At 43.0% G+C, this 14,034-nt stretch overlaps 1 protein-coding gene across 8 annotated transcripts in view; it reads right to left on the minus strand.

Moving 5' to 3' along the window:
- cntrl (centriolin) overlaps positions 1–14,034 on the minus strand; it is a 121,829-nt gene that overhangs the window by 40,823 nt on the left and 66,972 nt on the right. For 5 of the 8 annotated variants that reach the window (XM_029638573.1, XM_029638571.1, XM_029638574.1 and 2 more), the window contains 7 exons: positions 13,190–13,856; positions 6,366–6,555; positions 5,999–6,154; positions 5,565–5,744; positions 5,067–5,186; positions 4,678–4,822; positions 4,324–4,466 (listed from right to left, as the gene is read on the minus strand). In XM_029638573.1, the coding sequence (XP_029494433.1) occupies positions 4,324–4,466; positions 4,678–4,822; positions 5,067–5,186; positions 5,565–5,744; positions 5,999–6,154; positions 6,366–6,555; positions 13,190–13,856 (1,601 nt within the window). The remainder of the gene's footprint in view (positions 1–4,323; positions 4,467–4,677; positions 4,823–5,066; positions 5,187–5,564; positions 5,745–5,998; positions 6,155–6,365; positions 6,556–13,189; positions 13,857–14,034) is intronic. The other 3 variants (XM_065011772.1, XM_029638570.1, XM_029638569.1) reach the window with 3 other exon arrangements.

Genomic DNA, 14,034 nt, shown 5'->3' on the forward strand with positions numbered 1-14,034 from the left:
ACACATCTAAGATATTATTGAGGTGTACCACATTGGTTGTAAAAGAAGTCCAGTGAACTATCCACCTCAAAAAGAATTGTCAAAAATAATAATTATTGCCATGTGTAGTTTCAACAACAATGCAACTAGTAAAATGCTCTAATCTTGTTTTCCGGTAGAATAACATTTCAGAATTAATCGGTAGGATAACTGGTCCCCTTGAGTACCAGTACCAATACCAGCACAGTCAGTCCAGCCACAATCAGTAATAAGGTTAGAGACCTCACAAGTCAAATTGCTATTGATAACAGCGACAGAGGAGTTAGTGGTCACTCAGATTGCAACACGTGTAAGGGAATCTCCAGAACACTCTTCTGATGGTTAACACACATGCCACTAATAAATAGAACTCTCCATTCAGGAGGAAAGTTATTAGAAGTCATGAACCATGATCACACCGTGTATGACTGGTTCAGTGCTTATAGAGTACTTCCGTCAGGGGGTTAGCTCCTCCGTGGATAACATAGCTATGAAATAGACTCCTTCACCACTATACCTATCACCACTACAATGGTGTAACACACATTGACCTGTAGTAAAACAACTCCACGTGCCCTTAACATATGTCTTGAGGTCGACATAAAAACTTACTGACCAGGCATTGACCTGGAAATGATCAAATGACGTCAGACTCATTCTGAACAGGTTGCAGCCTACCAGGATACTTGGTTGTCTTTCCCTTGGCATGTAAGCATAAACGCACACCTACAACGGAACATTTAATGAGGATTTATGCGAGGACAACTTAAGGGTCCGAGCAAAATACCAGCCTTAGTAAAGTGGAAAAGTTACTCTGAGGCTCTGAAGTGACTCTACAGCTACAGTGCTCACCAGAGGTCCATAGGTCATTCCTGTAGACTGCCCGAAACTCATGCCTTAAGGCTGTAGATGTATCATGTAATTATCAACTTAGGATAGTGCCCTAAGCAACACACTGCGAATTAGGAACACCGATCCCAATCCGGGCATCCACTGCCCATCCTGGTGGTGGACTGCTCCCTTGGCAGAAGGCCTACCAGGGTAAACCACTGAGACATCCAAGGTTCATTCTTATGGTGGGTTGCAACTTACAGGATCCTTTCAAGTTGAATCTACCAGAGGGGGACTGGCATGACTCTCCTGTGAAGATCTGAAGGATCAGGTTAGTGGGTCCTCTCTACAGCACCCTCTCTATCCCGCAGAGGGGGAGAGGGGTGAAAGTTGGCCATTTTATGACGCTCGTAAATACCAGCAGGAACTCTCACTCTCCCACACAATGAAAGCGAAGTTAAAAATCCCTTTGTTACTGAGAGTGATTTTGTAACGAAGATTGGATAATGAAACAACATTTCTCTATTCCAAACAGTTGGAAGGATCCGTGGGGACTTAAAGAACAATTATGTCAGATCAGTTGTTTTGGGATCTCAATAAGGACGATATAACATAACTATCTCTGAATGTGTATATTTCCCATTGGTCAGATTTACATCCAACTGTTGTGGAATTTATATAATTAAATATGAAACTATTTGTGAGAAGCTGAAATGTGATCTTGGCCTTCAAAATTATAAAATGGTTTTTCATGTGAAGTTTATCCAGTCAATAACCACGCCCAAATGAGCACAGACATTATGCCAAACGTAATGGAACGCCCTTTATCCCCTAGTGTTTAAAAAGGACTCGATGAAGAATTAACATATTAGACCAAAACACGCAGGATTGCTGCCATTCAGTCTGCAGCTGTTTAAGTACTCTTAGTCTAGTAAACTCGACCGAGAACCACCAGGTGGTACTCTGAAAGAACCATTCTAAAGTACATTTCCCTATCAAACGATCATTGGTACGTCTTACATATCCACTATAACAGAGCCCGCTGAGCAATCTACAACTACGAAAGACTTTGATCTCTGGTGGACAAGTCAGAGACTTTGTCCAATTACTCCCCAGACGGACCGGCGATTTCAACAGAGACAACAAGACATACACACGTAAATATGTACATTGCAATTATTTTTGAATGTGCGGCCGTTCATGTGCAACGTAATCGCATTTCCATGAGCATAGTTATCAGCTGTATGTAAGATAGTGAAGTCCTTTGTCTCTTCTCCCGCTCTTTCTTGCATGCTCCTCCCTTCTCATTTTTGTAACAAGCCATCATATCGGGTTAGTCCACTAGGGACTTTTCAATGCCTTGTGTAGTAATCAACCTGTAAACTATCCTGTTTGTGTGTTTATGTAATTCTGTGTGATTATTTAGTTAGAAAAATACAATTTGTATATCGCTGATTCATAATTTATGGTAGGGTTTATGCTAGGGTTCATGCAGATTTGAAGTTGATGTTCGGAATGAGACTGAAGGTAAATAAGAATTAATGAATTGACTGGTGTAACAGATCTTTATCTTTAAGAGATAATCAGAAAACAGTAACTTATTATATAAACTTTTTCCGTGGTGCCCCAGATTACTACTTAATTAATTATATGGTTAATTTAACAGCGTAATAATTAAACGTAGTTCATTGATTTTATAAAATAACATTCAAACACATTAATGACAGCAAAGACATGACACCGCCATGTACAATGCGATGTCCATACAGAAATGGTTTGTCGAGATAGGTGTGGAAGAACTTGACTGGCCTGCACAGAGCCCTGACGTCAACTCCATTTAACACCTTTGGGATGAATTGTAACCCTGAATGCGAGCCAGGCTTAATCGCCCAACATCAGTGCCCGACCTCACTAATGCTCGTGGCTGAATGTAAGCAAAGTCCACATACTTTTGGTCATGTTGTGTACTTAACCCCTTTTTTTGGGTAGTCACAAAACTACCTTCAAACTTCCATTAGTTAAAAAAAAAACACTACTGGTTACCTTCAGACGTGTCCCGTGACACTTGTTGGGGTCGAATGGGCAAAACAGAGAACACCATCAGTTTCCGTCATTTCTACCATCATCACCGACTTCAGACAAGTCTCCTGACACTTCGTAGAGGAAGGAGGTGATCACCGTGTTAGTCTCCCCTCTCATAACAGTTTGTAGGCCAAACAATTTGGATGCTACAGACGTTTACACGAGAAGATTTTTGGGATGTCTCATGGTCTGACAAACACCGCTCTAGCTCTGCAACCTTTCACCACAGATGCGGAAGTGCGACTTTGGCCGATGCGGTGGACTGAGACCCATCCACTGCATCCATCTCTCTTAAACTGAGATTTTGATGGGGATTATTTTATTATGTTACTTAGATTGACACACTGGTGCGTCAATTGACTCTAGGGGGTTAAAGATGTGCATCCATAGATGATATATACCAAATGTTGTACCAATCTGTCTAGCAGTTCAGGTGAAGAAGATGTTTAAAGTAGTCAATATCATGTCCAAAATATATCAAAGGCATATTGCATGATCTGCATGATCTGGTTGATTTTGAGTTCTGTTACTTGCCTAGTGTGGTAAGGAGTACAGAAGTAGCTCATCCTAAGGCAATGTATCCAAATAGTCCTGATGGTGGCACAGTGGGCCCACAGCTTGAACCCCGGCATTGCAGCTTTCATCTTAATGGTAACATTCTACTTGAGACGCTGTGTCACCCTGCATCCCACTGCTGGCATGCCTCTGAAGCTAAGCAGGGTTAGTCCTGGTCGGTCCCTGGATGGGAGACCAGATGCTGCTGGAAGTGGTGTTGGAGGGCCAGTAGGAGGCACTTTTTCCTCTGCCTGCCCAGGTGATGGATCATATAAGCCATATAGGCCTAATTGGTCATAACGTGTATTTTCTTAGTCCAAGTAAAGTGACACAGGATGGTCTTAATGCTTGTGTATTTTCTACAAGTTACTTAAAATATGAGGAAAACAAACATGGCTGTAAATAATGAATTACAGCAACAACAAAGGATTTAAGAAACAAACTTTCAAACGAAACAAAACTTCTTGGCACTCTTATGTAGGTATCATAACCTGCCATAAAATAGCGCAATATCTGTCACTACAGGTGTAAATCTATGGGTCATGGCAGTGTTATGACATTATGATATGGTTATGATTGTGTCATAACGTGTTATTACACTGGGTATACATTTTCTTTGTTATTTTGATGTTTCGGTGGTATAGCATATCTTTTGTCGAATCAGGATTTTGTGGAGGTGGTTTCCTTCCCCAGAAGGAAACCGAATAAGTTTACTTGATTTGGTTCTGGGTTCTTCTGAGTTTGTAGCCAGGTAGCAGTCATATCCACACTCTGACAATCCCATAAAGCATAACCATCAACTACTAAAACAGTTGGTAGGTGGTGGTGGTTCCTTACATTTGTGGATGATGGGACATAGTACCAGTGACCCCTGGTCCTGTGAGGATCTCTGAGGCTGGATAAGACCTGGTTCTGCTGGACCAGGTTTTCCCTGAGAGCACACACCTCCCCCATAAGCTCCTTCAGGTTCCCGCTGTTCTCTGTGGAGTCAAAGTCACATTGGGGATATCAACAAAACAACAACAAAGTGGATTATTGTGCAATAAAGTATATTTAAAAAAATATTTATGTAGGCATCGAATCTTCAGAAAGACATACAGGGTTAGGCCTAATAGGTGAATTGGGGTGTTTTTACAGTGTTAAGACTGACTCAACCAAATAGGGCTAAAACAAACTGTTCAGCCGACTAACTCTCTCTAGCCAGGGCGAGCTGCTCCCGCAGTTGCTTAGTCTGGGCCTCTTGTCTGGTCAAGGCCCATTTCAGTCGATCCAGCTCCTGCTGTTGGATGCTGTTGTCTGAAATACCCCCCAGGCTATTTTGGTCCATCAAATGCATCTAATGGAAAGAAAACTTCAAATCTTACTCAGGTGAGCACAGATATTGTTAAATAAGAGTCCATCTCTACTCATGTACAACACGGTGTGAGTTCCAAATAGCACCCTATTCCCTACATAGTGCACTACTTTTGACTAGAACGCTATGTGCCCTGGTCAAAGGTAGTGTACTATATAGGGAATATGGTGCCATTTGGGATGCAGATTGTTTCTGTAGGAGTTGTAGTCTTAGCTTTTTTTAATACCCTGTACTTCAGTAGCTTTTTCAGTAGCTTTTGCAGCAGCTGGATCTCAGCCTCGGCTTTGGTCAGGTTCTGAGTGATCTCGGCTGCTAGAACCCTAGACCCCTCCAGCTCCTCCGCATCCTGCATTAACACATCACAAATAGATTGACTCGATCTTAATGAGTCTTTCCTCGATTCCTCTCATCTTAACTCCTGGCCTCCTTCTCAACCGTATTGAATAAGGTCCGAGAGGAGGATTTTGAGATGGAGGAAAGAAAGGGAGAAATTGAGGACAGATTCATTGAAAAAGAGCTATTCTCTTTAGTCTAACACAGTCTCTCTACACACAGACAGCACCGCAAAAGTATAGGACGACGAAAAGGAGAGAGAGAGTTGTTTAATCTACAGTGATTTATTTAGTCCCATAGGGCTCTGGTCAAAAGTAGTGCACTATGTAGGGAACAGAGTACCATTTGGGACACAGCCTATAGGTGTTTATGTTTATGAAGAGACACCCACCTCATCCCTCTCCTGGTTGATTTGCTCCACGATGGTATGTAAGGAGCGGAGCTGCTCTTTGGCGGCTCTCAACTGCTGGGCGGACATCTTGTCTGCCGTTGTGAAGGAGCTTCTTAGCTCCAGCAGCTCCAAGTCCAGAGACTGCAGCTGCTGCTGGGTGTGGCACTCGCCCACTTCCATCTGGGGGAGACAAGAACCTACAGTCAGTCAGTGAGTGAGTCAGTCAATTTATCCGTCCATCTATCTGTCCATCTATATCCATTCATTCAGCAATCCTGTCAACTTAACTAATTTACAATTATGATGTGATACATTCCCACAATGATTTCTAAACAGTAGCTCTAGTGGCACATGTTGTTTTCTCTGTGTGTGTTATACTTATGCACTAGTGGGCAAGAAGACTCGTAGATCCTTTAGGCATTGGAAGTAATGACCTGTTTGTCTTGTTCCTCCAGCTCAGCGAGCAAAAGCTCTTGCTCGTCCTCAGCCTCCTGGAACCGCTGGCCCGTCAGTTTCTGGAGTTCTCGTGCCTCCTGCAGTTCCTCCTGGAGCTGGAGTATCTCCTCCTCACCGAGGTTCTTTGCTGCCTGCTTGTGGGTGGGACAAGCCATGAACAACAGGGAACAAGTAAAACAGCTTCCCTCCTCCCAGGGGGTGAAGTTTTCCCTTGGTAAAGATCTTATATCAGCTTCCTCTTCTCAAACCTAAACTTAAGCAATAAGGTAAAATGCGAAACTGACCCAACCTCACCATACACCCTACCAGTGGCCTATGGAGGTGGTGGGAAAAGAAGAGACTCACCGTGGCCTGTGCTGCAGCCTGGCAGGCTGCCTTGTGTTGCTCTCGGAGGGAGGCCAGCTTCTGACTGAGTCGAGCCTGGCCCTGCTGGGCTTGGTCCCGGTCTGTTTGGGCAGCAGACACCACTCCCAGCACCTCACGCTGCAGCCGCTCCAAGTTGCGGCCCACCATGCCCCGTTCACTGCTCATCCTGCTAACATGAGAGAGAGGTACTGCAGGTGATGAGTTCAACACTTGGCCACTCTCTGAACAATGTGTTTTTTTTCTTATTATTTTTCTTTTTAAATAACCCCTCCACCACCCCCCCTCTTTGGAGGACAAATATCTTTTTTGCCACATATACATTTTACATACTAGAGGTCGACCGATTAATCGGAATGGACGATTAATTAGGGCCGATTTCAAGTTTTCATAACAATCGGTAATCTGTATTTTTGGACACCGATTTGCCAATATTTTTTACACACCTTTATTTAACTAGGCAAGTCAGTTAAGAACACATTCTTATTTTCAATGACGGCCTAGGAACGGTGGATTAACTGCCTTGTTCAGGGGCAGAACGACAGATTTTTACCTTGTCAACTCAGGGATTCGTTTTATTAATTTTTTTATTTCACCTTTATTTAACCAGGTAGGCTAGTTGAGAACAAGTTCTCATTTGCAACTGCGACCTGGCCAGGATAAAGCATAGCAGTGTGAACAGTCAACACAGAGTTACACATGGAGTAAACAATTAACAAGTCAATAACACAGTAGAAAAAAAAGAGTCTATATACATTGTGTGCAAAAGGCATGAGGAGGTAGGCGAATAATTACAATTTTGCAGATTAACACTGGAGTGATAAATGATCAGATGGTCATGTACAGGTAGAGATATTGGTGTGCAAAAGAGCAGAAAAGTAAATAAATAAAAACAGAATGGGGATGGAGGTAGGTAAAAATGTGTGGGCTATTTACCAATAGACTATGTACAGCTGCAGCGATCGGTTAGCTGCTCAGATAGCAGATGTTTGAAGTTGGTGAGGGAGATAAAAGTCTCCAACTTCAGCGATTTTTGCAATTCGTTCCAGTCACAGGCAGCAGAGAACTGGAACGAAAGGCGGCCAAATGAGGTGTTGGCTTTAGGGATGATGAGTGAGATACACCTGCTGGAGCGTGTGCTACGGGTGGGTGTTGCCATCGTGAACAGTGAACTGAGATAAGGCGGAGCTTTACCTAGCATGGACTTGTAGATGACCTGGAGCCAGTGGGTCTGGCGACGAATATGTAGCGAGGGCCAGCCGACTAGAGCATACAGGTCGCAGTGGTGGGTGGTATAAGGTGCTTTAGTGACAAAACGGATGGCACTGTGATAAACTGCATCCAGTTTGCTGAGTAGAGTGTTGGAAGCTATTTTGTAGATCGCCGAAGTCGAGGATCGGTAGGATAGTCAGTTTTACTAGGGTAAGTTTGGCGGCGTGAGGGAAGGAGGCTTTGTTGCGGAATAGAAAGCCGACTCTAGTTTTGATTTTCGATTGGAAATGTTTGATATGAGTCTGGAAGGAGAGTTTACAGTCTAGCCAGACACGTAGGTACTTATAGATGTCCACATATTCAAGGTCGGAACCATCCAGGGTGGTGATGCTAGTCAGGCGTGCGGGTGCAGGCAGCGAACGGTTGAAAAGCATGCATTTGGTTTTACTAGCGTTTAAGAGCAGTTGGAGGCCACGGAAGGAGTGTTGTATGGCATTGAAGCTCGTTTGGAGGTTAGATAGCACAGTGTCCAAGGACGGGCCGGAAGTTTATAGAATGGTGTCGTCTGCGTAGAGGTGGATCAGGGATTCGCCCGCAGCAAGAGCAACATCATTGATATATACAGAGAAATGAGTCAGCCCGAGAATTGAACCCTGTGGCACCCCCATAGAGACTGCCAGAGGACCGGACAGCATGCCCTCCGATTTGACACACTGACACACTTAGAAACCTTCCGGTTACTAGTCCAACTCTCTAACCACCTGCCTTACATTGCACTCCACGAGGAGTGTACCTGTTACACGAGGGCAGCAACAAGTCAAGGTAAGTTGCTAGCTAGCATTAAACTTATCTTATAAAAAACAAATCAATCTTAACATAATCACTAGTTAAACTAGTAATATCATCAACCATGTGTAGTTATCTCGCGTGTGCTGTGTTGCATATAATTTCTCATTGAATCACAGCCTACTTCAACAAATGGGTGATGATTTAACAAGCGCATTTGCAAAAAAAGCACGGTCATTGCATTCCGTGCAAGCAGTCAGGGTATATGCAGCAGTTAGGGCCGCCAGGCTCATTGCGAACTGTGTGAAGTCGATTTATTCCTAACAAAGGCCGTAATTAATTTGCCAGAATTGTACATAATTATGACATAACATTGAAGGTTGTACAATGTAACAGCAATATTTAGACTTAGGGATGCCATCCGTTAGATAAAATACGGAACGGTTCCGTATTTCACTGAAAGAATAAACATTTTCGAAATGATAGTTTCCGGATTTGACCATATTAATGACCTAAGGCTTGTATTTCTGTGTTATTATGTTATAATTATTTCTATGATTTGATATTTGATAGAGCAGTTTGACTGAGCAGCAGCAGCCTCGTAAGCATTCATTTAAACAGCACTTTCGTGCATCGGCAAGCAGCTCTTCGCAAGCTCTGCTTCAAGCATTGTGCTGTTTATGACTTCAAGCCTATCAACTCCCGAGATTAGGCTGGTGTAAACGATGTGAAATGGCTAGCTAGTTAGTGGGGTGCGCGCTAATAGCATTTCAAACGTCACTCGCTCTGAGACTTGGAGTAGTTGTTCCCCTTGCACTGCAAGGGCCGCGGCTTTTGTGGAGCGATGGGTAACGATGCTTCGAGGGTAGCTGTTGTCGATGTGTTCCTGGTTCGAGCCCAGGTAGGGGCGAGGAGAGGGACGGAAGCTATACTGTTACACTGGCAATACTAAAGTGCCTATAAGAACATCCAATAGTCAAAGGTATATGAAATACAAATGGTATAGAGAGAAATAGTCCTATAATTCCTATAATAACCTCAACCTAAAACTTCTTACCTGGGAATATTGAAGACTCATGTTAAAAGGAACCACCAGATTTCATATGTTCTCATGTTCTGAGCAAGGAATTTAAACGTTAGCTTTCTTACATGGCACATATTGCACTTTTACTTTCTTCTCCAACACTTTGTTTTTGCATTATTTAAACCAAATTGAACTAATAATGTTTCATTATTTATTTGAGGCTAAATTGATTTGATTGATGTATTATATTAAGTTAAAATAAAAAAGTGTTCATTCAGTATTGTTGTAATTGTCATTATGACAAATAAATACATTTAAAAATAATAAAATCGGCCGATTAATCGGTATCGGGGTTTTTTTGGTCCTCCAATAATCGGTATCGGCGTTGAAAAATCATGATCGGTCGACCTCTATTACATACATCTTACTTTTATATAAAGCAGTCACATAACGATAATACATTACCAAACATAAGCTCTTTAATCCCAAACCTCAGCCACTCTCAGCCCATCCCACCTATCATCAAAAACCACCCTCGTTTGGTTCCCATGTGCATTATATTTTTCAAATGTACTGTGATGTTTTACAAAATGTTTTAACCTTTCTAATCGTATATTATCCACAGATTGTGAGCTAAAGATGAAAACCTTTCCTATGAGTTATTATATTATTTATTGACTGACTATGGCTTTCCAAATCGCCCAACACTGCTATTTGTAAAGTTGATTTTAATTACATGTTGTGGTTTTTTAACTATTCCTGAACCTGTGACCAGAAACAGAAACAAGCTACATAGGGGCAATACTAGAATCAATTATCTATTGATTCTGTCTCTTTGCAGCAAAATCTACAGAGCTGAGATTGATGTATGCCCCATATATATATATGGGGCATACATCAATTTATTTTTTTGAGCAGTGTGTGTATATATATATATATATATATATATATATATATATATATATATATATATATATACACACTGCTCAAAAAAATAAAGTGAACACTAAAATAACACCTAGAACATCCTAGATCTGAATGAATGAAATATTCTTATTAAATACTTTTTTCTTTACATAGTTGAATGTGCTGACAAAATCACACAAATTATTAATGGAAATCAAATGTATCAACCCATGGAGGTCTGGATTTGGAGTCACACTCAAAATTAAAATGGAAAACCACACTACAGGCTGATCCAACTTTGATGTACTGTCCTTAAAACAAGTCAAAATGAGGCTCAGTAGTGTGTGTGGCCTCCACGTGCCTGTATGACCTCCCTATAACGCCTGGGCATGCTCCTGATGAGGTGGCGGATGGTCTCCTGAGGGATCTCCTCCCAGACCTGGACTAAAGCATCCGCCAACTCCTGGACAGTCTGTGGTGCAACGTGGCGTTGGTGGATGGAGCGAGACATGATGTCCCAGATCAACTCAAGTGGATTCAGGTCTGGGGAACGGGCGGGCCAGTCCATAGCATCAATGCCTTCCTCTTGCAGGAACTGCTGACACACTCCAGCCACATGAGGTCTAGCATTGTCTTGCATTAGGAGGAACCCAGGGCCAACCGCACCAGCATATGGTCTCACAAGGGGTCTGAGGATCTCATCTCGGTACCTAATGGCAGTCAGGCTACCTCTGGCGAGCACATGGAGGGCTGTGCGGCCCCCCAAAGAAATGCCACCCCACACCATGACTGACCCACCGCCAAACCGCTCATGCTGGAGGATGTTGCAGGCATCAGAACATTCTCCACGGCGTCTCCAGACTCTGTCACGTCTGTCACATGTGCTCAGTGTGAACCTGCTTTCATCTGTGAAGAGCACAGGGCGCCAGTGGCGAATTTGCCAATCTTGGTGTTCTCTGACAAATGCCAAACGTCCTGCTGTAAGCACAACCCCCACCTGTGGACGTCGGGCCCTCATACCACCCTCATGGAGTCTGTTTCTGACAGTTTGAGCAGACACATGCACATTTGTGGCCTGCTGGAGGGCATTTTGCAGGGCTCTGGCAGTGCTCCTCCTGCTCCTCCTTGCACAAAGGCGGAGGTAGCGGTCCTGCTGCTGGGTTGTTGCCCTCCTCCACGTCTCCTGATGTACTGGCCTGTCTCCTGGTATCGCCTTCATGCTCTGGACACTATGCTGACAGACACAGCAAACCTTCTTGCCACAGCTCGCATTGATGTGCCATCCTGGATGAGCTGCGCTACCTGAGCCTCTTGTGTGGGTTGTAAGACTCCGTCTCATGCTACGACTAGAGTGAAAGCACCCCCAGCATTCAAAAGTGACCAAAACATCAGCCAGGAAGCATAGGAACTGAGAAGTGGTCTGTGGTTATCACCTGCAGAACCACTCCTTTATTGGGGGTGTCTTGCTAATTGCCTATAATTTCCACCTGCTGTCTATTCCATTTGCACAACAGCATGTGAAATCTATTGTCAATCAGTGTTGCTTCCTAAGTGGACAGTTTGATTTCACAGAAGTATGATTGACTTGGAGTTACATTGTGTTGTTTAAGTGTTCCCTTTATTTTTTTGAGCAGTGTATATATATATATATATATATATATATATATATATATATATATACATACATACATACATACACTGCTCAAAAAAATAAAGGGAACACTTAAACAACAAATAAGTATTGAATCAAGTGTAGTTTTTTGTACCAGTTAATAAACCATGTGCCATGGAATTGGTACATCGAAAAGCTCCTCCCATTTATTTTGCAACCTGTATGACGCAGCTGTCAACATTTTTCTCCTCAGATGAAACTGGTATATTTAGCTATTTATGCCAGTTCCTGTCAGCCAATTTGTGACTTTAACAAGTTCCCTACCTTCTCCATTTTCCACTTGCCTCCTCCATTTTTGTGTAAGTACTGCAATCAGTTGATTGTAAAGTTTGGATTTAGCAGATATTCCCATATATTTTCGATAACTGCATAGGACATAACTCCTCCATTTCTATTCATAATATCATTAACAAATATAATACCAGTTTTGAAAAACATTTTTTTCCATAAAGATTTTTTATTTTGATTAAATCAGTATATTTGAATTTAACCATATCATTTGTTCTATCTTTTCTGGAGGATAAAACTGAAATTGTAACCAGCTTTGTATGGCTTGTTTTTAAGAAAGGGCGATACTTCAAACAAAATTTCATTTTCCACGAGTCGGAAATGAGAAATCTGTATAAAGGCCATTTTTGAACAAAGGATGAGTATTTCTCAAAAATCTACTGGAGAACAATTTTGGGATTAAGTAGAATTTATCTATGAGTGAGGCTTTTAGTGAGAGGTTTAAAACGTTCATATTTAATAATTTAACCTCCCAAACTCATTCATTATATAAATAGGCATGTTTCATTTTGGTCTGGCTTAGCATTCCAAATAAAATGAAATATTTTTTAGATATACATTTTATGATTTAAAAAACTAGTTATCTGGAGTAGGCAGTGCCATTAGTAAGTGATAGGACCAAAATGTTAATCAATGCGATTTTTCACCTCTCCATGGTTGCAGAATCCTATCTATTTTTGCTAAATTTCTATTGAAATTAATTGTGGTAAAAAAATAAAAAATAAATTGCGATGTGAATACCAAGTATGCATAAACCATGTGTTTGTCCCAATCATAGAGTTGGAATGAGGGCCCATAACCTATCTTTACCATTATAACTTATTTGACAACATCCCTTACTTAGGCTTTGTGGCAAGTCCTCTACCCAACTATATGGTCCCAATCTCACTGGGGGTGAACAGTGGGAGACTCCCTCACCTGATGTGGCCAGGCTGCCCTGAGGTCCTTATCATCTGCTCAAGATGCCTCTGCACCTCCTGTGGGCATAGCAATGTTTCCCTGGCCTGCTCTATAGAACTCTGCAGAGCACCCACACACTCCTCCAGACTGGCCTTGTCCTTCTGTAGAGCAGTGAGCTGTTCCAGGAGCTCCTCACTCTGCTGCTCCCTCTCTGCAACCAGCTGCAGTCGGGCCTGGGCATTGTCCTTGGACTGCCTTTCCTTGTCCAGCGCCGCCTGCAGGGCAGCGTGCTCCAACTGGCTAAGCCTGTACATTCGCCCCAGCTCCTCCTTTAGCTGGCCCGCCTCAGTTTGGCGCTCCTGCAGCTGGCTCTCCAGTTCCACTTCGTAGGCGCTGATCTGACCCTGCGCCAGCCGCAGTTCAGCGTTCTCCCTCCTCAGCGCGTCCAGCTCCTGCTGCTGCTGTGCTTTCTCTGTATCAGTGGTGGTGGCGATCGTCTCCAGCAGGCGGCACTGCTCCTGGCTCTCATCCAGGTAGCGCTGCAGGGCCTCCATCTCCCTCTGCAGGTGGTGGCAGTCTGCCTGGGCACGCCGGGCCTGCTCCTTCACCCCGCTCAGGTATTCCTGCAGGCCAGAGATTATATCCTCCAGGTCCCTCTTCAGAGCCTCGTTGGCTGCTATCTGACCTGTGGTGGGGGGGGGCAGTGCCATTGGTTGGTTACCCATTGTGGTTAATTAAGGACAATGGTGGGGAGACTCGTGACCGTTTCAGTGAGTCTAAATAGCAATTATGCTCTCCAGGTATTTAGAAGCATCACAGCAAGGCCTGGTAGGTTTAATGTGAGTTTGGAAGAGCTCTGAATA

This window comes from Oncorhynchus nerka, linkage group LG27, assembly GCF_034236695.1.
Source record: "Oncorhynchus nerka isolate Pitt River linkage group LG27, Oner_Uvic_2.0, whole genome shotgun sequence".
In the NCBI taxonomy this organism is placed as follows: domain Eukaryota; kingdom Metazoa; phylum Chordata; class Actinopteri; order Salmoniformes; family Salmonidae; genus Oncorhynchus; species Oncorhynchus nerka.